The sequence below is a fragment of the Phyllostomus discolor genome, chromosome 8 (genome assembly GCF_004126475.2).
Source record: "Phyllostomus discolor isolate MPI-MPIP mPhyDis1 chromosome 8, mPhyDis1.pri.v3, whole genome shotgun sequence".
NCBI lineage: Eukaryota > Metazoa > Chordata > Mammalia > Chiroptera > Phyllostomidae > Phyllostomus > Phyllostomus discolor.
The window spans coordinates 76,740,585-76,763,956 of NC_040910.2; the positions used below are offsets into that span (position 1 = coordinate 76,740,585).

The 23,372-nt window shown below is 57.9% G+C and overlaps 1 protein-coding gene across 3 annotated transcripts; it reads left to right on the top strand.

Annotated features, from left to right (window-relative positions):
- Window positions 1-542: 542 nt before the first annotated feature.
- On the top strand, window positions 543-22,795 carry MYO1C (myosin IC). 3 transcript variants are annotated; one of them, XM_028519326.2, is made up of 32 exons: window positions 543-779; window positions 8,077-8,232; window positions 8,350-8,465; window positions 9,039-9,237; window positions 9,315-9,395; window positions 10,767-10,946; window positions 11,031-11,129; window positions 11,333-11,446; window positions 11,530-11,601; window positions 12,023-12,142; window positions 12,265-12,347; window positions 12,563-12,668; window positions 12,775-12,855; window positions 13,156-13,247; window positions 14,733-14,827; window positions 14,907-14,953; window positions 15,081-15,161; window positions 17,027-17,132; window positions 17,234-17,351; window positions 17,919-18,032; window positions 18,105-18,181; window positions 18,543-18,611; window positions 18,711-18,795; window positions 18,896-19,055; window positions 19,339-19,422; window positions 20,143-20,236; window positions 20,323-20,378; window positions 20,524-20,659; window positions 20,738-20,808; window positions 20,898-20,995; window positions 21,070-21,169; window positions 21,574-22,795. In XM_028519326.2, the coding sequence occupies exons 1-32, from the start codon at window positions 705-707 to the stop codon at window positions 21,598-21,600; spliced, it is 3,192 nt and encodes a 1,063-aa protein (XP_028375127.1). In that variant the 5' UTR covers window positions 543-704; the 3' UTR covers window positions 21,601-22,795. The 3 variants fall into 3 exon arrangements, with proteins under 3 accessions (XP_028375127.1, XP_028375129.1, XP_028375128.1); XM_028519328.2 differs by lacking the exon at window positions 543-779 and adding an exon at window positions 1,527-1,684; XM_028519327.2 differs by lacking the exon at window positions 543-779 and adding an exon at window positions 6,468-6,683.
- Window positions 22,796-23,372: the final 577 nt, after the last annotated feature.

Sequence of the window (23,372 nt, forward strand, 5' to 3'; positions counted from 1 at the left end):
AGGCTGCCCACAACCAGGGAACCCAGGGACAAACCTCCCAAGCATTTGTCTCTACAAGAGGTTGGTACAGGGGGTTCTCACAGTGCCCTCCTGCTTCTCCAGCCATTCAACTGCCCCTGACTAACATGGCCAGCCCCCAGCAGCCCTGGCCTGTCAGTCAAGGGACTCATATGCTGCCATGGGAGGCAGGCAAATTGGGAGGAAGGGGACAGGGCATGCAGGAGGAGCAGTGCCTACTGATGGATCCTCTTGGCTTAGGACGGAATGTGCATGCTGGTTTGGGGAGTGGTCACTGCTCTCCAGCTGACACCAGTAAGTGGGCAGGGGGAGGCTCAGCCAGGGAGCTGCTGGGGAGAAAGACCACCTACCCTTTGACCTAGAGCCCAGGGTACCCCATGGTGGCTGTATCAGCTGCTCTGGTTACCTGGGACAACAGGCATTTCCTCCATCACTCAGCCCCTCCTCTTCCTGCCCCAACCCTCTGGGCCCAAAGGCCTCCCAATCAGACCTGGGCTGTTCCAGCTGTGTCCTGAGGAGCTGGACCAGACACATCCCCTGGGGCTGAAGTTGAAGCTGAACCAAGTGGCCATCCCAGCATAAGGCCAGATCCCTGGCTCCAGGAGCAGCCATAGCCTGTGTGTCCGGCAGGCAGACCTTTGCTCAGAGGCCCCAGTGCTCAGCAACGCTGGCTATCCACAAGGGGAATGGCGCTGCAAGTGGAGCTGATCCCCACCGGCGAGATCATCCGTGTGGTTCATCCCCACAGGCCCTGCAAACTTGTAAGCTGGGATGCTCTGGGCAGGGAGGAAGGGCGGCTGTATCTTTCCAGCACCCCCAGCGCTCTCTCAAGCAAACCCCTTGGGAAAGAGCTGAGCAGTGGGGAAGGGTTCTGATCGGTGGTGGGACAGGAACAGACTGGACAACAGTATATGGAAAGAAGGGGTAAGGTTTTAAGTGCCACTCTATTAACTGTCACTAGGAGCAGGGTTTTTCACAGTGGGGACCTGGGGTTGAACTCCACCTCCTCCTCCTGCTCCCTGATCCTCAGTGGGCTGGGCCATGAACTGGGCAGAATAACACTTAGGTGACTGGGCTGCTCTGAGGTCAAAGGACTAGTGCTTGTGAAACTCCAAGCACCCAGAACGAGCTCAGTCAAGGCCGCCTCTGGCCAGCTCAAAGCAGTGGCTGGAGCGAAATGAGGTGAAGGGAGAGAGTCACAAAAAGAACCGACCTGGCCTGGTACGCAGAGGAGGGGCGGGTTTGCTCTGGAGATGCAAAGGGGCCCTAGAATGGTGAGGGAGAACCCCATCAGACGCACCCACCCACCCAGTACTAAAGCGAAAGGGCGGGCTCTTTGCTGGAGAAAGGCGCGGGCTTGCGTGTGCGTGTGTGTGCTCGCGCGCTGTGACTCGCCTCGTCCTGGGAGCTGGTTGCGGAGTGTGTGGTACCAAGTCTCCGCCGACTAGGACTGGGTCAAGATCAGGGCGGCCCGGCCTGGAGCTGTGCTCGGCAGGAGGCTGCGCGCGCGCGCGCACACGGGCGCGAGCCTGTGTCTGCGCCCTGCTAGGGATGACGACAGGCAGCGGCCCGGCCCCGGGCGGGCCCTGGGCGGGGAGAACGTGCCCACGGAGCCGGCCACGCCGCCTATCTTTGCCCCCACCCGCACAGCAAAACAGCGGAGCCGGTGAGTACACTGGGCGCCGGCGCGGGCGCAGGGACAGGCAGCGGTCTCATGGCTATGGGAGGCCTCCACTACCGTGCGGGAAACGGAGGTCACCGACCCTGGGGTCGCTGCGCCGAGGGTCGGCTTGGCCCGGTCTGTGCGAGGTCCCAGGACCCTATGGTGCCAGGGCTCAGCCTGGCAGAGACCTAAGATTACTTGTGGGTAACGGGAGGGTGGGGAAGTAAGGCTGGGGTCTTGAGACCCAGGCACCCAGTACGCCCCTAGGTCGTACACTGCCTCTGGGTTCCGGAGAAGCCGTTCAGCTCCGCCCCTTCCCGTTCCCCGCCCCTGGGCCAAGTATTGCCAGGGTCCCAGCACGCCTAGACCCCTGTGAGTGTGACGGCTGGGGGACTTCCAGATGAATGAGAGAATGAATGGCTGGCCCACCTCCTTATTCAACTGCGAGCACGCTGTAGCCTCCTGCTTACACTGTCTGTTCTGTGATCCATTCATTCACGCAAGTGGCTACAAAGGGTTATTGAACCCCACTGTTCCAGGCTGCGTGTATGCTCCAGGCAGGAGCAGTGTCCTGGGAGAGACTGACCAGGAAACCAGTGATTACAGCGTATTGTGATAAAGAGGGGTCTGTATGTTGGAGGGAGTCAGGAAGGGGTTCTGGAGGAGGTGATACCCTAGGCTGAATCTTCAAGGCTCACTAAGAGTCATTCAGTTGGGGAGGGGAAGTGTGTGCAGGGCCAAGGAAATTGCAGGTGCAAAGGCAGGAAGCCTAGAGAACCACGTGTAGCTGGTGGCACGAGTGGGAGCAGCTCATCTGGTTGTGTGTGGTGGTGAAGGTGCAGGGAGAGAAGGGACTGGAGAGGGCCACCCCTGTGGTCACACAGGAACATAAGAGCAGTGGGGTAAATTGGGGACAGAGAGGGGCCTGGCAAGAAGCAGTGGTTGTGAAATACAGGCTTAGCAGATGGACTGATGCCCTGTAAACATTCAGTCTATTAACATGAGATGTTAATTGATCAGATTGCATTTGTAAAAACCACAGGTTGCTGTGGGAAAATGGGTTAATGGGAAGGCAAGGAAGCTAGTTTGGAGGATGCTGCCTGATCCAGGGGTGGAACAGTAACAGTGGAGCAGAAGAAAGGTTCTAGCAGGTGGTGACTCCTTGGTGTGAGGAGTGGAGGGAGGAGGGAGGGCAGGCCTTTGTCTCCCTACTACAGAATATTGAACAAGGAGGGTAGGTTGGGGGGCAAGGTGCTTTGTTTATTTCTGCTGGACCCCTAGGCAGAATTGTCTGGCAGGCCAAAGGCCTATGGTTCTGGAGCTAGACTCGACTGGGTCCTGTGAGCAGTCAGGTAGAGCCCCCGAGTCATCACCATTCTTCCCCACTCCCCCTCACAGCAGTTCCCTTGAGTCTGGAACAGTCCCTTGTGGGACTGCCTGGGTCCAGGCCTAAAATGTTTTATAAATATAAATTGAGCACCTGTTCCATTTCTAGCACAGCACTGCCTGTGAGATAAGCTCTGGTTCTTTCTGATATCCCAAGAAGCCTTGTGGCAGCCTCAGTAAATATTTGCTTATAGCAGTGATCTGAAGGTCCTGAGAACACCCATTCCAGGCTTTCGTGGCCCTGGTCTTGGGCTGGGGGCACAATTAAGGCTACCCATTGTCCTCCCCACTCTTCTAGAGGTCAGGCTTGGGGGCACCTGGCCCATATTAGGTAAATGGCACTAGATAATCCAGGTTCTCTGGAAACATCTCCCCAGGTGTCTAAGGACACCCAGAAGCAGCCTTAGGACATAAGTCCTGGGTCACTCAGAGGCCATGGTTATACCCCAGGCCTTTGGTTCAGGCCATGCTAGGGTCCCAAAGGCCATGGCCTACACTTCCTAGCTGCCACCCCTAAGGCCTACCTGTCAATAGTGACACCAACAGGGTTGTGTACTGGCACTGGGGTCATGGGGTCACCGAGGAAGGTCAGAGCCTGGCAGGGTAGCTGTTAACCCTTACAGAGAAGGTCGGAAATCTTCGGGCTCTAGGGCAGCCCTGAGGGATTAATGAGTGCTAGAGCTCCCGGTTCCAATCCCACCCCTCCTTTTACTAGTCCTGGGATTTTTTTAAATAGAATTTTTAAAATATTTTATTTATTTAATTTTAAGCCCTGGCTGGGTGACTCAGTGGACTGAGTGCCGGCCTGCAAACCAAAGGGTCACTGGTTTGATTCCCAGTCAGGGCACATGCCTGGGTTGCTGGCCAGGTCCCCAGTGCGGGCACTCAAGAGGCAACCATACATTGTTTCCCTCTCTTTCTTTCTTCCTCCCTTCCCCTTTCTAAAAATAAATAATTTTTTTTAAAATTACTCCTTTTTTAGAGAAGGGAAGGGAAAGAGAAAGAGAGGGAGAAAACCATCAATGTACAGTTGCCCCGCACGTGCCTCCCCCACCACCAGGGACCTGGCCCCACAACCCAGGCATGTGTCCTGCCTGGGAATTGAACCAGCGACCCTTTGGTTCGCAGGCCGACACTCAATCCACTGAGCCACACCAGCCAGGGCAGATTTTTTTAAAAAATATATAATCTTTATTATATATTTTTTTATTACCATTTAGTCCCCTTATACTCCTCTCCCCCCTAGTCCTGCAATCTTAAACTAGTCATTCACCTGCCCCGCCTCAGTTTCCCCGTCTGTGCAACGGGAGTAACAGTGCACTCTTGGCTTGGCTGGGCTCAGAACGCAGGATGCCCCTGCGCTGCAGCCTTCCTCGCGGTGTCTCTTTATCCCCTCTCCCGGGATGGCACTTCCGTCCAGGGAGGCGGGGCCGGGCCGGGTGGGCCGGAGGGGGCTGGCGGAGGTGGGGGGGCGCTGGGGGTGGGGCTGGGGCTGGAGCCGCCCGCGCAGCCGTGGGGACGCACCCTCCTGCCGCCGGGCGGTGGTTACCGGGGCGCCAGAGGGCATCCCGGGAATGCGGCGGCGCAGCCCCGGATGGGGGATGGACCGCCGGACCCCTCCGCACGCAGATTCCGCTCATTCCAGCTGCCTGACGCTCGGCTGGCGGTGGGCGGGCACTGCGGCCGCGAGGCTCCGCCCACGCTCCGGCTCCTCCCCTTCGGTCCCGGAGCCCAGTCCCCTCTCACAGCTGAGAGCCGCTCTCCTGGGGGAGCTTGCTAGACCTCCTTCCCCCCCGCCCCCCAGCCCAGGTGGGCTGGACGCTGAATCCCTTCCCTGCTTCCGCTCCCTCTGGAGTTTAAACCTGGGGCCACCGCAGCGTGCGCCCCCTCCTGCCTTGAGCCCACCTCTGCGGGGGGCGTTTCATACCACCACTCCTCTCGGCTCCCACCCATCTCCCAGCTGCGTGCGGTGGCACCCAGTCCCCTCACCCCCTCCAGGGGGCCCCATCTCCCAGCTGGCGCCCGCCTCGAGGGGTTCCCCGGGGCATGGCTCTGGCCGGGCTGTTGTTCCCGAGGTAATGAACCTTCCCCGCTGGGCTGTAGTCCGCACCTGCCGCAGCCTCAGCCCTTCCCTGGGGAGCCCGGGTCCGAGGCTAGGGCGCAAGGGAGCTTTGGGTGCGGGTTCTGCCTTCTTCCCTCCAGGAAAAGTCGGTGTCTTGGCACTGCGTCTCGGGTTCCTTATCTGTCAGGTGGGGGGCGGGGACGGGTGACGCTCCGGAGAGCTCTTTGTGACTGGCAGACCCGTCTGAGGGGCTTTCCCCGCCAGATAAGAAGTCGAGCCCAGGGCCTGGCTCTTGGTAGGTTGGCCCCAAGCACAAGTGGAATGAGCGTCTGGCTGAGACGGGGAAGTGGTGTTTACCGTGGGCCTGGGAGGGGCCTCGGGGCTGTATCTGAGCCTTCTCCACAACCCTTTTTAGGCAGGTATTAGCTTCATTTTAAGGAAGAAGTGGTTCCGAGAAGTGAAGTGGATTGACTTGCTCGCAAACAGCTTGTAGTAAATACTCCGGCCAGCCTTTTGCAAGCACTAGCCATCACCACCCCAGCAGCGGTGGGATCTGGGTTCGAGTTCGCTCCTCAGTGTAGTGCCTCCCCAAAGTCCAGTCCCGGGGGCTGCTTTTGGGAGGAGGGGGTCCTGAGCAAAAAGTGTGGACATATCCAGGGGGACTATAGAGGGAGCCCCCCCCCCCCGGCCAGAGGAGAGAGAGAGGTAAAGAGACCCTGAGGCACAGAAGCCCTAGCTGGGGTGTCCGGGATAAGGAAGAAGCAGTGTGTGCCCGGCCCCAAATGCTGGGAGTCGGACGTGGGTTTCCCAGGTGGGGAACTGAGACCTCCATTGAGGCCGGGCACATGCTGCTCGGGGCAAAGTCGTTCTGTGGCTGCCCCTGTCCCTTGGGCACTCGCTCTGTGGTAATGCAGGAACCTAAAGAGATTTTCTCGTGACTTAAAGACACGGGGCCCACACACCCCCAAAGAGAGGGTATGGGGGTGGACAGTGCCCCGCATGGAGGCTCCGCCCGCCTGGGTGCGCCGGCCGTATTTGGACATTTCGATCTATTTTTAACTTTGCCTGGACTTGAGGTGGGGGGAAGGGAGAGGGAAATCCTGCTTCCTCCGAGACCCACGGGCCTCGGCGCGCTTCCCGCGCCTGGTCTGGTGTGTGGTGTAGACGCAGGCCCGGAAGTGAGTTCCGGGTCGGTGTAGACGCGGCGGCCGCGCGGGTTCCGGGCCCCACCCTGGAACCAACGACGTCCCTCCTGGAAAACCTGACTCAGGCGGAGCCCCTGCCCGGCGGGGAGCCCCGCCCCCATCGCCGCCCCCCCGCCAGAGCACCCTTAGCTCCAACCCCCCCCCAACTGCAGAGGGACCCCGGAGTCCGGGCCCCGGGGAGCCCCAGGCGCCTGGGGAGTCCCGCGCTTCGCCGGCTCCCTGAGGGGGCGGTGCGGGGGCGGGTCGGCCCCTCCCTCCTTGACGCCGCCGCGGCCGAGCCCCGGGCGGAGAACCCCGGCTGCGGAGCGGGGCGCCAGGCCGGCCGGGCAGGATGCGCTACCGGGCGTCGGTGAGCAGGGCGAGGGCAGGGCGGGGGTCCCGGGCTTCCCTCCCTGCCTCGCGGCGGCGCCTCCTCGGCCCGGTCAGGCAGCGGGCGCGGCCCAGGAATTTCGGGTGGAAAAACGTCCCAGAAAGTTGCAGCGGGAGGAGGCCGAGGCCGGGAGGGCCGCGGGGCTCGCGGACCTGGGGCCTGTCTCCCAGCTCGTGGGGAAGGCTCTCAGCTCAGAGACCGTCACCCAGAGCACCTAGGGGGCGGGAGCGTTGGCCAGATTTGCTAGCAGCTTCAGGGCAGGATGGGGGCGCAGGGGGGGTGAGGGACAGGCCTGGGGGAGGCAGGACCCTGGTTAGACCCGGAGGGGTGCCCATGACCAGAGGTCTGGGTGGTCTGTGGTTGGAGAAGACCTGGTGGCCTCTTAGGGATCTAAACCCCACCACTGCCACCTTGCTCTTCTCTGACCCATGACATTTTTGGTGCCAATTTCTGAGAGCCCCCAGACCCTTTTTGAAGAGAGTATGTTGTGGGGTGAGGGCTTTGTTGAGCCTGTCCCTCTCCCTACCCTCCGGTGGGCCCCAGAGGCAGCTGGAGGCCAGCAGCTGGGCTTTCCGTGGTAAAACCCCCACCCCCTTGAGGCCTCTCTGGGTTCTCAGTGGAGGAGGGTGTCTGGGGAGCCTGGCAGCTGATGGGGAGGGTGTGGCCCAGCCAAGGGAGGGAGGCCCCCCTTGTCGGGTGAGTGCTGAGTTCAGCTGGGCTGGGAAGCCCTCTGGGAGATCCCTCTCCTATGGCCTGGGGCTGGCCTCTTACCTGGTCTCTAGACTCTCTGCCCCTGGAGATTTTGGTGGATGGGGATGAGAGAGACGCCCCTTACCCACCCGCAGAATTCACTCTGAACTATTTGTCCTCCAAAACACCTGTCACATGGCTTGGAGCTAAGAAACCTGAAGTCACCTGGTCTAACTCAACCCCTCCTCCTTGGGACGGGAGCAGCCCAGAGAGGGGAGGGGATTTGTCCAAGGTCAACAGAGCTTTTTCTTTATTGTAGGAGTTCCTCCTCCTGACCCTCCTTTCTCCACACAAAACTAGCACCTCCCTGGATTCGGTAGTCTTGCTCCTATGTCCTCTAGGGTCCTCTGTGCTCCAGTGCCTGTGTCTATATCCCATGTGCCCTGCAAGGGATCTGTTCTGTGTGACCCGTGTCCTCTGTTCCGTGTGCTGGCTTCCTGTGACCCAGGCCCCGTGTGCCCAGCATGGTCCATCTCCTGGATGTTCTCTCTGTGTCCTGTGCTCAGACCTCCTGTGTCCACCTGCCCCTGGCTGCCCTCTCAATCCCACAGGCTGTGGTGGGAACAAATGACCTTACCTTACACTGTGGCCCTGACCCTCTCCCATGGCTCATTCCCAACAGGCCCTGGGCAGTGACGGGGTGCGGGTGACCATGGAGAGCGCACTGACCGCCCGTGACCGGGTGGGGGTACAGGATTTTGTGTTGCTGGAGAACTTCACCAGTGAGGCAGCCTTCATCGAGAACCTGCGGCGACGGTTCCGGGAGAATCTCATTTACGTGAGGCCCAAGTGGGAAGACAGTGGGGGTGCTGGGGTACTCAGAGGTAGGACTGACAGGACCAGAGGCATCAGGGCCTCTGGGGAAAAATTCTGACCCTCCTCCCCCGACCCCCAGACCTACATTGGCCCAGTCCTGGTCTCTGTCAACCCCTACCGGGACCTCCAGATCTACAGCCGTCAGCACATGGAGCGTTACCGGGGCGTCAGTTTCTATGAGGTGCCACCCCACCTGTGAGTGAGATCTGCCTCCCCATCTCAGATGACCCCACCTGACCCTTATTCTACAACGACCCCTGACCTCCCACTTTGAATGGATCACGGCTCACATCTGTGAGGAATCCCACAGTCCCTCACCCTGCACTGACTCCACCCCCAGCTAAGATGCATCAGTCCCACCTGGGTAGGACCTCCGAGGCCCCCCACACCAACTCACATTCGTGACTTATTTGCCCACCTCAACCTGGCGTGGCCCCCAGCCTCAGTGACCCTCTGAGGGACCTCCAGCCCTACCTATGAGGCACCCCAACCTCCACTTGAATAACCTGTAACACCTCTACTCACGAGTGATCCCCTTCATCTTTCATCTGAAAGTGACCCATCCACAGCTGTGCAGACTCCCCTCACCCAAATCCTTGGGGGTCCCCCAGTCCTCACCTTCAAGGGTACATGCAGCTCCCACCCACAAGTGACCTGCAACCAGATATGAGAGTGCCCTCCCCTGGTCCTACCTGTGAGACTCCCACTACATGCATCTGCTTGAGCCCCTCCCCCCGCCCCCGAGCTCCTGACCAGCTTCTGTCCCAGGTTTGCGGTGGCCGACACCGTGTACCGGGCACTACGCACGGAGCGTCGGGACCAGGCAGTCATGATCTCTGGGGAGAGTGGAGCAGGCAAGACGGAGGCCACCAAGCGGCTACTGCAGTTCTATGCCGAGACCTGCCCAGCCCCTGAGCGGGGTGGTGCTGTGCGTGACCGGCTGCTACAGAGCAACCCTGTGTTGGAGGTGAAGGACCAGCAGCATCTGCGGGGAGGGAGGAGGAGAGTGAAGGATGGCATCCCTCATACCCCTTCTGCTCCTAGGCCTTTGGAAATGCCAAGACCCTCCGGAACGATAACTCCAGCAGGTTTGGGAAGTACATGGACGTGCAGTTTGACTTCAAGGTATCTGTGGTGTGCCAGGGCAGGGTGTGGGACCCATTCAGTGGCACCCGCCGGTCAGGTTCCTGGCACCGGGAAATATTTATGGAGTTCCTACTGTGCGCCAGACGCTATTCCAGGTGCTGGTGCTACAGCAGTGAAACAAAACAGACACAAATCCTGCCTTCCGGGGAGATAGACAGTAAACAGAAAAACATAATCTAGGTGACAAGTGCCATAGCAGAAATAAAGTAGGGGCGGCTGCTCTCTCAAATGACACAGACAGACCTCACTAAGAAGGTGGCATTTTGATAAAGGTTTGGTGGAGACAGGAGAGCAAGCTGTGCAGATACTAGGGAAGAGGGTCCAGGCAGCGGGAATAACCAGCGCAAAGGCCCTGAGGTAGGAGGCTGTTTGGTGCTTTCAAGCAGGGAGGTCAGAGTGGCTGGAGGAGAGAGCGAGGGGCCAAGGAATAGGAGAGGCTGAATAGTGCAGGCCTTGGAGGGTCTCTGTATGAACTTTCATTGTTGTTTTTTATAACTCTGAGTGGAAGGGGGCCACCAGAGGATTTGGAACAAGTGTGTCAGTATCTGACTTTCCTCTTAAAAAGATTGTCCTTGCCACTTTGTTGAGAATAGGTGGTCAGACAACCAGGCCAAGCAGGGAAACCAGTTAGGGAGCTGATACAATCATAATCTAGGTGATAGCCCTCTCTGGTGTGGCTCAGTTGGTAGGGCATTGTCCTGTAGGGCAAAGGATTGCTGGTTCCATTTCCGGTCAGGACACATGCCTGGGTTGTGGGTTCGGTTCCCTGTCAGGGTGTGTATGAGAAGCAACCAATCGATGTTTCTCTCATACATCAATATTCCCTTTTCTTTCTCCCTTCCTTACCCTCTCTTCTAAAAGTAAATAAAATCCTTAAAATAATAATTATCTAGGTGACAGATGACTGTGGCCAGAACCAGTGTAGCTATGGTGGAGGTGGTGGGCAATGGTTGGATTCTAGGGCTTTAGAAGGTCAAGGCAGAGAACTGGCTGTGTAACTGGATGTGAGGAGGACTGCGAATATGTGAGCCTGAACACCTAACAGGATGAAGTAACCAATGACCAGATGGGAGATGCTCATAGAGCTAGCCCGAGGAGGGGGGTTAGGAGTTCACCGTCAGGCCTGTTGAGTTTGAGATGCTGGTTGTGCATCCAGGTGGAGCTGACAAGTACATAGGGTCGAATGTCCTCATTTCTTAAATGGAGAAACTGAAGCAGAGGGGTAGCTTGCTGAGCCCATGCTGCTAGTGGCAGAGCTAGAATTAGAGCCCAGGAATGCAGGGGAGAGAAGGGAAGGTGGGCCCCATTCCCAGGCCCCCGAGCAGTCACTATGTCCCGTCCTGCCCACAGGGTGCCCCCGTGGGTGGCCACATCCTCAGTTACCTCCTGGAGAAGTCCCGCGTGGTCCACCAGAATCATGGGGAGAGGAACTTCCACATTTTTTATCAGCTGCTGGAGGGGGGTGAAGAGGAGATACTGCGCAGGCTGGGCTTGGAACGCAACCCCCAGAGCTACCTGTACCTGGTGAAGGTGAGTAGCTGGCAAGCAGGGCAGGTGCCTCGGGGGGAGCAGCCCATTGCCGGGGCTGCTAACCCAGCTTTGCGCCTCCTCCAGGGCCAGTGTGCCAAAGTCTCCTCCATCAATGACAAGAGTGACTGGAAGGTCGTCAGGAAGGCTCTCACAGTCATCAACTTCACTGAGGATGAAGTGGAGGTGAGGCCTCTGCTGGGGACCCTCCCTTTCCTCTTGTCGCTCTCTGAAAACAGTCCACGTGTACCGCTCATTTCCACTCGATCGCCCTTCTCCTCGCACACACTTCACCGCCTGGTCCCTGCTTCATCTGACCGTCCTCTGGTTGCCCTTGGGAAACTCACAGCCTCTCCTGTGACCCTCATCTTCCCCTGCCTGTCCCCCAGGACCTGCTGAGCATCGTGGCCAGTGTCCTGCATTTGGGCAACATCCACTTTGCTGCTGACGAGGAGAGCAACGCCCAGGTCACCACCGAGAATCAGCTCAAGTATCTAACCAGGGTGAGTGCAGTGAGCAGAGGGCAAGAGCAGAGCAGCTGGGCAAAGGGAAGGGCACCCTCACCACGCGCCCCTGCTCTTGACAGCTCCTTGGTGTGGATGGCGCAACACTGCGAGAAGCGCTGACGCACAGGAAGATCATCGCCAAGGGAGAAGAGGTGAGGCTTGGGCCTTTGCCTCCAGGTGTGGGGTGAGAGAGGCAGGTGTTCCAAGGTAGCTCCCACTCTCATCATGCCCCTTTCCCTGGTCTCTTCAGCTGGACCTCTCAGCAGTGCTGGGAGGACATAAGGCAGGTAGCTCAGAGAGACACAGGGAGCTGGTCAAGGTCACACAGGAAGAGCGTGACAGAATCAGGCTGGAACCAAGACTCCTACCTCTAGGAATGAGACCTCTTGTCCCTCATGATAATCCTCCCACTAGTGTGGCCACTGTGTCCTCCCCTGTGTCCCTCCCCACCACACCCCTGAGGGAGGAGGGCAGAACAGGCATAGTTTCCTGGTGTCCGGCCCGAACCCAGAGGGGACAGGGGTGGGAGGGGGCCTTCGGCACTCATCTCCCTGTCTCATGCCACACCTGCAGCTCCTGAGCCCACTGAACCTGGAACAGGCTGCCTACGCTCGAGACGCTCTTGCAAAGGCTGTGTATAGTCGAACTTTTACCTGGCTGGTCGGGAAGATCAACAGGTCGCTGGCCTCCAAGGTGAGGGCATGGTTCGGGCTGCCCCCAAGGCAGCAGGGAAGGCACACCAGGGAGGCCTGGGGCTGGGAGCTGGGGCCAGTGGACGTGGGGACCCACGCTCTTGGTTGGATGACTGGCCCTAGGACACCGAGAGCCCCAGCTGGCGGAGCACCACTGTCCTTGGGCTCCTGGACATTTACGGCTTCGAAGTGTTTCAGCACAACAGGTCAGTGCCCCCTCCTCTGGCCTGTCTCTCCTCTTGTGTCCCTGCCCTCTCCTCTGTTCCCCTGCCTCTTGCATTCCTGTTGGTGGTTCCCTGACAACCCTGGGTCCTGATCAGTGTTTCTTCCCATAGCTACCCAGGGCCCTCGCCCACCTTTCCCTTACCCCTGGTCCTGTGTCTCCCTTGAGCTCCTGTGGTCTCTTGTGTTTTCCTCACAGCTTCGAGCAGTTCTGCATCAATTACTGCAACGAGAAGCTGCAGCAGCTCTTCATCGAACTGACCCTCAAGTCGGAACAGGAGGAGTATGAGGCAGAGGGCATCGCGGTGAGTGCAGGCCTGCCGGTGTCCCAGGCCCCATAGGAAGCCCAGACTCAGTCCTGGAGAGGCACCAGGACCCCATGATGATGCCCTCCTTCCCTTTACCCCTCAGTGGGAGCCCGTCCAGTATTTCAACAACAAGATCATCTGTGATCTGGTAGAGGAGAAATTCAAGGGCATCATTTCCATTTTGGTGAGTCCTCTGTTCCTCCAAAGACTCACGTGGAGGGGCTGGGTGGGAGGACGTCACTCTTTCCCATTTCTTCCCAGGCCAGTCCACAGAGGGCCAGAGCTTGGGGCGGAGCAGGGACAGGGCAGGGCTGTGCATGGAGGGTGAGGTGAGGTGCTGGCTGGATCCAGCAGTTGTCTCAAGGAGGTCCCTACGACCTGCCTCTTTTCCCTGTGTCTGTGCCTCCTGCATGGTGCCCCTAAACTTCCTGTGCTCTCCAGCCCCTCCGTGGACACATCCATCACTCTGTGCCATTCCCCCCAGGACGAGGAGTGTCTGCGCCCTGGGGAGGCCACCGATCTGACCTTCCTGGAGAAGTTGGAGGACACAGTCAAGCACCATCCACACTTCCTGACGTGAGTGGGAAATTCTTCACTTGGGTAGAGCCTGTGGAAGCCTGGGATCCCCTCGCAATCACGGAACACCGGCCACAGAGAGATGACCGTAGGAGGTGCTGAATTAAGGACAGGCGCACAAGGCTGCAGGTCACAGGACATCCACAGAGAAAGAAGCCAGGAGAATGGCTTCTTCCTTATTCTTTTCTGAGAATGAAACTTGCTAAGGTTTTTTTAGCTTCCTTATTTGGAAATCACTTCTTATTAAAGGAATCCCCTAAAGTGGGGAGAGGGAGAAAAGAAGCCAGCCCCTCTGTCCCAGCTCTGTCCTGCATGTGCTGTGCACACCGTCTGCTCTAACCTGAAGCAGCCCCGGAAGGAGGTGTTCGTGGTGCTGTCTCCATTTTACAGAGGCTCAAAGAGAAGTCATTTGCCCAAAGTTGTCCCACATCTCGTAAGTTACAGAGCTGGGGCTCAGTTCTAGGGCCACAAATGCCAAAGCCCTGAGCACTTTTTGCTTGACAGTTTATTCGAACCCTTTTTCTGATGGTAAAAATAATGTTGCTCATTAGAGGGAAGCTGGAATGTGTGCAGAAGTCACTTATAGTCCTGTTACCCAGAGGTCATCACTGGTAACAATTCCAGGCATTTCCTTCCTGCCTTGTTCTATACATTTTTTTTTTCATAGTCAAGAACTTACTGGCTCAATGCTGTTTTGTTATAACATTGATGAGATGCTGTGGGAACTTCACTGGTTTATGTCAGTTAGCATGTGGTAAAATTGGTTTTGTTATACATTGTTTCAATCAAAGTCCCAGAACATATTGATGACGTTAAGCGAGGACTGACTGTAGAAGTCTCAGGGTAACATTACGTCCTGAGTGTTCCTGTATCATCAGAGAAATCTCCTCAGGACGCTTCCTCCAACAGCTCTAACCCACAGACACCCTGCTGCTCTCACCCAGCCTCTGGGGGCCCCTGGCCCGCTTTCAGGCTTCAGCTAGGAACAGAGCTGCCACAGACACCTTTTTGCCTTAAATCTCTGCCTGTGTCTCTGGTTAGTTGCTTGAAATAGTTCTTAAAAGTAGAAAATAGGCTAAAGGGTATAAACATGCTTAAGACTTAAGTAATCTCTTGGGACAAATTCCATTCTTAAAATGTAGTGGGCACGTGCTCAGCCCTCTGAGCTGTCATGCAGCAGCAAGAGGCCTGGGAGGAGCCCTCGGCCCAGTGTGCCCTGGCAGTGCAGAGGCCCCGGTCCTGGTCCTGGCACAGGAGGACCCTGGGCAAGACTGTCTCCCTCCCCAAGACTCAGTGGCCACCTCTGTGCAGGGAGGCTGATAGCCTTGCCCCGTCTGCCATGCTGCACAGTGGGCTGTGGGGTGACCCTGGGCGTGCCTGCTCCACACTGGATGCCTGTCTTCTCTTGAAGGTGCTGCAGCAGGCAGGGAGCGTGGCTCAGGCCAGCAATCTGTAGCTCCCTCTCCCTGTCATCTCCCCACCCAGGCACAAGCTGGCTGACCAACGGACCAGGAAATCTCTGGGCCGCGGGGAGTTCCGCCTTCTGCACTACGCTGGGGAAGTCACCTACAGTGTGACCGGTGAGGATTCTGGGGCTAGTCCCCACAGCAGACAGGGAAGGGGGTTCTTCCTCATCTCACATCTGCTCTCCCCTCCCAGGATTTCTGGATAAAAACAATGACCTTCTCTTTCGGAACCTGAAGGAGGTGAGGCGGACTAGGGGGCGTGACTCCAGATTTGGCCTCGAATGACCTGTGCCCCAGGAATCTGTCCTGCCTCCCCTCCCCCCCCCCCCCCGTTCTACTACCTTGATCCCTTGCTGTGCCCTCACAGACCATGTGCAGCTCGGAGAATCCCATCATGAACCAGTGCTTCGACCGGAGTGAGCTCAGTGACAAGAAGCGACCGGAGACGGTGCGGAGGCTGTGGGACCAGAGGGGGCGTGTGTGCGCACACATGGATGAGTACTGCATGAGCCTGGGAGTTGGCTGTGTGCACAAGAGCTTGTGTGTTTGCTGGTGCCTGTGTGCACGTCTGTGTGTGTCTAGGAGGCTGCCTATGGGTGTGTATCTGCCTACTTGTGTGTGTGCATCTGTGCCTGTGTGTATGTGTATATATATACATACTCACACACCTACACACGCATCTCTGTGTGGGCACTTGCATGCATTCACTCACTCCAGCAGACATTGGTAGCACATATTAGCAGGCACTTAGAATACAAACATGTATATGTGCTCTTACAGAAATATGTGCAGGTTGCTTTGGAGACTTAGAATAGGGAGCAGCAAACTGGCTGAGGGAGTGGAAGGAATGAGGAGTTCAGGGAAGGCTTCCTGGAGGAGGAAGCATCTGCAATAATGGGAATGAGTAGGTGCTTGTCAGATGGACCTAATGGAGGGCACTGTAGACAGCAAGAGGCCCCAATACAGAGAGTCCTGAAAAGACTAGGAGAGTGACATCATTGAGGAAAGAGGTTAGGAAAGGCAAGTGTGACCAGCAGTGCCAGCTTCGGGGAGAACTCCAATGAGCTGAGGGCAGAGGTGTGGCTGTTGGGCTTGACCAGTGGAGTCCAGGAGAGCACATGCAGCAGGGGAGGGCAGGCCGGAGTGCTGTGGCCTGAGGTGTGTTTGGTAGGGAAGGCATGGGGGCGGCATGTTGCCCAGGGTCTGATTCCCTGGAACTCTGTCCTCCCCTTCCTCCTACCCCCCACCTAGCACTCTCATCTTCAGCCTCAGTATCCCCCCATGAGGACACCTGCTAATTCACTACTGCCCCAGCCTCTCCACCGCGCTGATTCACGTATCCAACGATGTCCTCCACGTTGCCCCCAGGCACCCCAGACTCCACAGCTGTATAATGAGCCCTGGGTTCCCAGGCCCCCAGGCCTGTTCCTTCTGTGTCCCTAACTCAGGACAGGGATCATGCTCCACCCAGTCCCACAAGCCAGAAGCCTGGGCAGCATCCCCAACTCTTTTTCAGTCCCCCTCATCCAAGCAACCAATGGATTTGCCCACTTCTTCTGCCTGAACACTTCTTAGCTGCCCCTCAGCCCCTGGATACCTGCCCTGCTGCTGCCTCCGCCTACCTCTCACCCTCCTTTCTACTTCCCACCTGGATCCATGTGCTCTTTGTCACTCCCTGTGCCCATCAAGCCTCTGCTCAGGCAGTCCCTCTGCCTGGAACACCTTCCTCTCCTCTTTTCCTGCTGGCTGTTTCCTACACATCCTTCAGATCTTAGCTGAAGATCGTGTCCAGGAGGCCTTTCCTGATGCCTGTCACCCCACAGGCTGGATTAGTTGCCCCTTCTTGGCGCTCCCAGAACCACAGGCTTGCAGCCTGTCATTAATGGGACCACAATAGACTGCAAGTCTGCTGAAGTCTGCTTGACGGTCCCGCAGAGAGCAGTGTGCAGGGGTGATGGCCGAACACATAGGTGTGGGACACATTGTTTAGGAACATGGCCCTGAAATTTTTAAAAAAGAAAGTGGTTGGCAAAAAAAGATGTAGGATCATGGTTGTGTCAAGGCCTGAGCAGGATTTTTAGACCCCAGTGAGGTTCCTGAACTGAGGTCCCTAACCAAGCCAGAGCAGTGCAGGTGGGCCTAGTCTGTCCCCTCCTCTGTTGTGAGAAAGGGTGCTGGGAGGAAGGGCCGCAGCAGGGCAGGGGGTAGTTGTGGGATTTGTTGCTGCTTTGCCTCAGGGAGGGGCTGTGCCAGACTGGGATCAGGCGCCTCAGCCCAGCTCCAGCCAACCTCCCATTCGCCCTGGCTCACCAGGTGGCCACCCAGTTCAAGATGAGCCTCCTGCAGCTCGTCGAGATCCTGCAGTCTAAGGAGCCCGCTTATGTCCGCTGCATCAAGCCCAATGACGCCAAACAGCCTGGTAGGCCCCTCCCACCCACGGGCCTATGGGGCCGAGCCTCTGGGCAAGAGCCATGGACCACCTGTGCACACCTGCTGATTACCCTGTTACCCTTCCTCCAGGCCGCTTTGATGAGGTGCTGATCCGGCACCAGGTGAAGTACCTGGGGCTGATGGAGAACCTGCGTGTGCGCAGAGCCGGCTTTGCCTATCGCCGCAAATATGAGGCTTTCCTGCAGAGGTAGTGGCGGGGCCTGGCTCAGTGCCAGGGAAAAGGGTCCAGAGGGTAGGAGCCTCTTAGAACCGGGGTGGGAGTTCAGGTAATCTTGGCCCCACTTCAGAGACAGGATGCTGAGGCTCTGAGCAGTGGGTCCCATGCCAAGGGCCCTTCCATGCTGCAGGCGTAATGTCAAAATTGGTAGAACACCCCCCCCAGGTCTTGCCCTGGTGGAGCAACTGGGCAGGGGTCCATGCGTCAGGCATCTGCTTACCTGTCATCAAGAGAAATGGTAAAAGCTTATGAGAAGGACAGAGGTTCTGGTCATCTCAGAAAGGAGAGAACAGCCTTGTGGTTATTCTGAATTAAGGGTCTGAGGAGTTAGATGTGAATTCCAGCCCCAGGGTCTTGAGCAGATAAAATACCCCAGTTGCCTTATCTTTAAAATGGGGATAACAGCCACTTCCCAGGTTTCTGTGAGCTTCCAATTAAGGGGACCTCCGTGCAGGGGCCCGGGAATGCTGGTTTGGGTCCCTAGAGAAGGGTGCTGGCTGGGGTGGGAGCTGGGTGCATTTCTGCTCCTGCCCCCAGGTATAAGTCGCTGTGCCCGGAGACATGGCCGACATGGGCAGGAAGGCCTCAGGATGGGGTGGCTGTGCTGGTCAGGCATCTCGGCTACAAGCCAGAAGAGTACAAGATGGGGAGGTGAGTGGTGCCCACTCCTAGGGTCTGGGGGGCAGAGGGGTGACCAGGGGCTGATCGCTGCTGCCCTCCCAGGACCAAGATCTTCATCCGTTTTCCCAAGACCCTATTTGCCACAGAGGATGCCCTGGAGGTCCGGCGGCAGAGCCTGGGTAAGAGAGAGGCCCCACCCTTCCCGTCCCAGTGGATCCATTCCGGGGAGCAGGAAATAAATCACTGCACTCCGGCTCCTTTTCCAGGAAGTCCGCCTCGCCCACATTCAGCTGCCCTCCTTTCCAGCTCCAGCTCCAGCCCCCGCCATCTGTCCTGCCTCTGGGTACAAACTCGGAGCACGTCCCCACATTCCTTTGGCCCCTCCTACTTGCTTTCATTTACTGTCCCTTCTTATTTTATCCTCTCACTCAATAGCTCCTTCAACCACTCCCTCATTCCTGCTGCAGGGCCGCTCTGCCAGCCAGGCCCCCAGCTAGTTCCCCTGAGCTCTGACCAATTGACTCTCTTTCCCAACCACAGCCACGAAGATCCAGGCTGCCTGGAGGGGCTTTCACTGGCGGCAGAAATTCCTCCGGGTGAAGCGATCAGGTTCGGGGGGCCCCGGGATCTTCGGTAGAGGCAGGGTCTGGGGCTAGGGCGTGCCACCCTGGTGAGGAGACAGAGGTCAGCCGTCTGTGGTCTCTGCAGCCATCTGCATCCAGTCATGGTGGCGGGGAACTCTGGGACGGAGGAAGGCCGCCAAGAGGAAGTGGGCAGCACAGACGATCCGACGGTGAGCACCCGGGTGCTGTGAGGGGGTGCAGGGCAGGGCCTGTGCAGGGGTCTGTTCTCAGAATTCTCACCTTCATCCCTGTTGGGCCCCCCGACCCCAGGCTCATTCGTGGTTTCATCCTTCGCCATGCACCCCGTTGCCCTGAGAATGCCTTCTTCCTGGACCATGTGCGCACCTCATTTTTGCTTAACCTGCGGCGGCAGCTGCCCCGAAATGTCCTGGACACTTCCTGGCCCACGCCACCACCTGCCCTGCGTGAGGTCTGTGGGCCCTCCGGGCTGACATAGGGACCTTCAGAGTACTCAGTGGAAGGGTCTAATAACCACATGGCTAGAAGAGCAGTCAGCAGGGTCCCCTGAGGGAGGGGAACTGGGGCTGGGCTGTGGAGAGCAAGTTGTTTCGAAACAACTTGGGAGTGCAAGGGGTTGTCCAGATTGGGTGGGTGTCTCGCAGGCAAAAGCCTGATGGTGGTCACATGCCTGCTGTCCTCAGAGGGAAGGGAGCCGGGCTGTCCAGGTGCCCTGACGTGGCTTGTACCCACAGGCCTCGGAGCTGCTGCGGGAGTTGTGCATGAAGAACATGGTGTGGAAGTACTGCCGGAGCATCAGCCCCGAGTGGAAGCAGCAGGTCTGCGGAGCTGGGAGACAGGCGTGGACTGGCGAGGGGCAGTGGGCACCACTTGAAGAGTGCCGGCCTGGGGAGAGCACTTTACTCCTGATTTACCATGTCACCTCAAATGGATCCCAGCCCCTCTTTGGCCTCTCGGATGAAGCAGAGGCTAGAGTAGATTGTGGGTGGAGATTAGGGTTCACCTTCTGGACCAGCTCCACTGGACTGGTAAAGGATGTCCAGGGCCCTGTGTTGAAAAGGCTGTAGTTCATTCTGATCAGTTGGTAATGTCTGCCATGGCTCTAAAGACAGACATTGGTGGCCAATGTGCCTTGCATTTGCCAGCTCAACATTGGCGATGCTAAAAGACCCAGCCGGCTCAGTAACCTGTAGTGGTTTTGAATGTTAGCAATCAGCCAGCTTCAAAATCCCATGTCAAAGCTGAATATTGGGGGTTCCAGGGCATAATGAGGGGAATTATCCCCCAAGTTGGGCCTAGACCCTAACAAGGCTGTCATGGCCCTTCTAGGGAACTCTCTGCCTCGGTTGGTGGAACTGGGGGTAAGGCAGAGTAGGGATAATGGCGTGTTGGGGGCAGGGCTCAGGCTCCTGGTGTTGGGCCCAGAAAGCAGGTAAGGGGGGCTGTCTCAGTGCCTCAACTTCTGAGATTGGCCTGTACCCACAACTGGGATAGTCCCCACCCTCTGACACCCCTCTGCCCTGCCCTTGTCTCCTCAGCTGCATCAGAAGGCAGTGGCCAGTGAGATCTTCAAGGGCAAGAAGGACAATTACCCCCAGAGTGTCCCCAGGCTCTTCATCAGCACACGGCTTGGTGAGCCCCTGACTCTCCGGTGCCCAAACCCTTCGTGGGCATCCCAGTCCCGCTCTCCTCTGACTGCTCCCCCGTCTGGGCTGCAGGTGCGGACGAGATCAGCCCCAAAGTGCTGCAGGCCCTGGGTACTGAGCCCATCCAGGTGAGACCCTGCTCGCAGCTTAGTCCGGCAGAGTTTTGCTGCCAAAGGGCCAGGTGGGGGTGCCAGGGCCTGGGCAGAGGGTGAGAGGGTTTTTGCGGGAGCACCCTCAGCCCGCCCCTGCCCCTCACCCACCCTCTGTCCTCAGTATGCAGTGCCTGTGGTGAAATATGACCGAAAGGGCTACAAACCCCGACCCCGGCAGCTGCTGCTGACACCCAGTGCCGTGGTCATCGTGGAGGATGCCAAGGTCAAGCAGAGGATCAATTATGTCAACCTGACCGGTGAGCCAGAGTCCAGGGCTGCATAGCGAGGGCCCCTGCCCTGACCCTTGATCCCTGACTTCGGCCCTTCCCCCTTAGGAATCTCCGTCAGCAGCCTGAGCGACAGCCTTTTTGTGCTGCATGTACAGCGTGAGGACAATAAGCAGAAGGTGCCCCTTTGGGGGGATTGGGCGGCAGTGTGGGTGGGTTCTCCAGCCCTGGGCAGAGCCTGACCTCCCCGCTTGTCTGGGCCCGGAAGGGGGATGTGGTGCTGCAGAGTGACCACGTGATTGAGACACTGACCAAGATGGCCCTGAGTGCTGACTGTGTGGACAACATCAACATCAACCAGGGCAGGTGAGGCAGGCCGGGGCGGTGAGGGGGCTGTGCGTACACATGTGGGCTGTGCTCACACCCCCCCTTCCCTCCAGCATCACATTTGCAGGGGGCCCTGGCAGGGATGGCATCATTGACTTCACACCTGGCTCAGAACTGCTCATCACTAAGGCCAAGAACGGTCACCTGGCTGTGGTGAGTGCGATACAACAGGCACCAACACCTGCTTCCCTGCCAATGGCCCTGGGACTGGGGTGGAGCCTCCAGTGGCCAAGGCTCCCTTGGCAGTGTTTGGGTACCATACCACTTCCGTCATCCCGTTGCTCACTGGGGACCAGACACAGGGAACTTTTGAGCTCCACAGTGCAAAGGTCGTAAAGATGGCAGCACGGGGAGGTGGGGAAGACTCGGGGGGGCCAGGGGTGTGCTGGGTGGGAGGAGAAGTCCACTCTGGCTAGGGCAGGGAGTCCAGTGGGAATGGCATCAGTTTCTCTAGGACCAGGCTGCTGCTGCCTGTTCCTGACCTGTGAGGACAAATGCCAGAGGCACCTCTGTCTGCTTCCCGCTCACCACGGGGGCTTCTCTCTTTGCCCCCGCAGGTGGCCCCACGGCTGAACTCTCGGTGATGAAGGTGCCCACTGGACCTCCCACCTCCCAATGCTTTGCTTACCCTCTCTTCCCCTTCCCACTTACCAAAGACTCAAGCTTCCAGACAGGGACCCAGGGACACCTCGAAGTCCACCAACAGACTCCTGTCTCCTTCTCACCCCTCTCTTGAGGGAGCTGCGGGGGCCAGGGAACTGCCCCAGGAGTGGGCCAGGCCGGGCCACAGCAATAGGAAAGCCGGGGCCAGAGGCAGATACGCCAGCCCCGCTGCCGATGCCAAATATTTGAGAGAAGGGAACTTTTTGCTGAGGTTTTCTCTGAGATTTTTTGATGCTTTATAGGAAACTATTTTTTTAAAATGCCGTTTTCCCACACCAAGACACACTGGATGTGTTTTCCCTGACTCCAGCAGGGCAGGGAATGCAGCTCAGAGGCTGGGCAGTCTGGGCCCTGGTGCACCCTTCCCTGCCCGGGCCACCCTGTCCTCCTGTCCCCTTGGCACCTTGTCTGCCTGCCTACCCACCTATATCCTTCGCAGCCCATCTTGACATCCCCTGGGGGCTGAGACCACCCTTGCCTGCCCCTTCCTCCTGCCTTAAAGTGCCCTTTCAATGTCATCAGCCTAGCCTAAGGGCATCCTGCAGTGGGGGAAGAAGTCTTAGACACAGAGTTTGGAGGACTGAGAGATCATCCAGTCCAGCTTCCTGCTATGACAGCAGCAGACAATAGGTCAGAGAGGGAAGGGACTTGCCCTTCATCCAGCGGGCTGGGGCAAAACTGGGACTGTGGCCCTGTTCTCTCAGCACACTTCACTGCCTCTCCCAGGGACAGGGGGCCCCATGGAACAGGTTCATGTCTTAGGGACCATGTGGCTCCCTGACCAGCAATCACCCTTGGGGGCCACCAGGTAGGAGAAGTACTTCTGCCTGGGTCCATGCCTTAGAACCACAAATACCCTGTTCACATAACTTTGACCCCAGGTCAAGGATGTGAGGCCTTGCCTGGGCCCTGACCTGCTCCCTGTCCAGGGAACCTGAGGAAGGGGCTGGCCTTGGGAGGAACTGCAGGGACATCACCTTTTTCTGCTGCTTCCCCCACCACCTCCCCAGGGGGTCTGGGGGCTGCCCAGCTGCCTCTGCCCTCCTGAGGTCTTGGCCCACTGCTGACACTTCTGCAAACCAGAGAAACACTAAATAAAGCAATACTGTTTGCCAACATCGGTCTCCTTGTGAATGTTAAGAAAGGGACAGGACCCCCAGAAGGCAGCCAGGGGCCTTGTATTAGAATTTTTGCCTTGTCCCCAGAAGGAAGGAGGCAGGGCTCCCTTCCCAGGGGAAAGGGCAAGTGTGGCGAATAGCTGCAACACGAACTTGCTTTTTCGTTGACTCTCTCCCTCCCACAGGGCTGCTCAGCCTGGCCCAGGGCCATGGACTGGGGGGAGGTAAACATCACACACACAGACACAGTTCCTTCCCCATGGCCTCAGCCCAGCAGGGAAGCCGGGTGTGGGAAGTGCAGGTGCCAAGGGGCAGACACACAAGAGACTGACTCCTGACTAGGAGGGCCTTTGCCAACATCTCACAGAGAAGATGACATTTGAGGTAGGTTTCAAAGGATAGTCTCCAAACTTTGTTGCAATTGACAGACCTAATCTAAACTGGCTTGGGAAGGAAAGGACATTAGTATTTGCAACCTAACAGGCCTGGGGCTGGGCTGCTCTCAGGTGCTTAGGCAACATTGTCACAGATGTGACTGAAACCAACTCTTGCTTAGCCTTTCCTTGTGGTGTGGT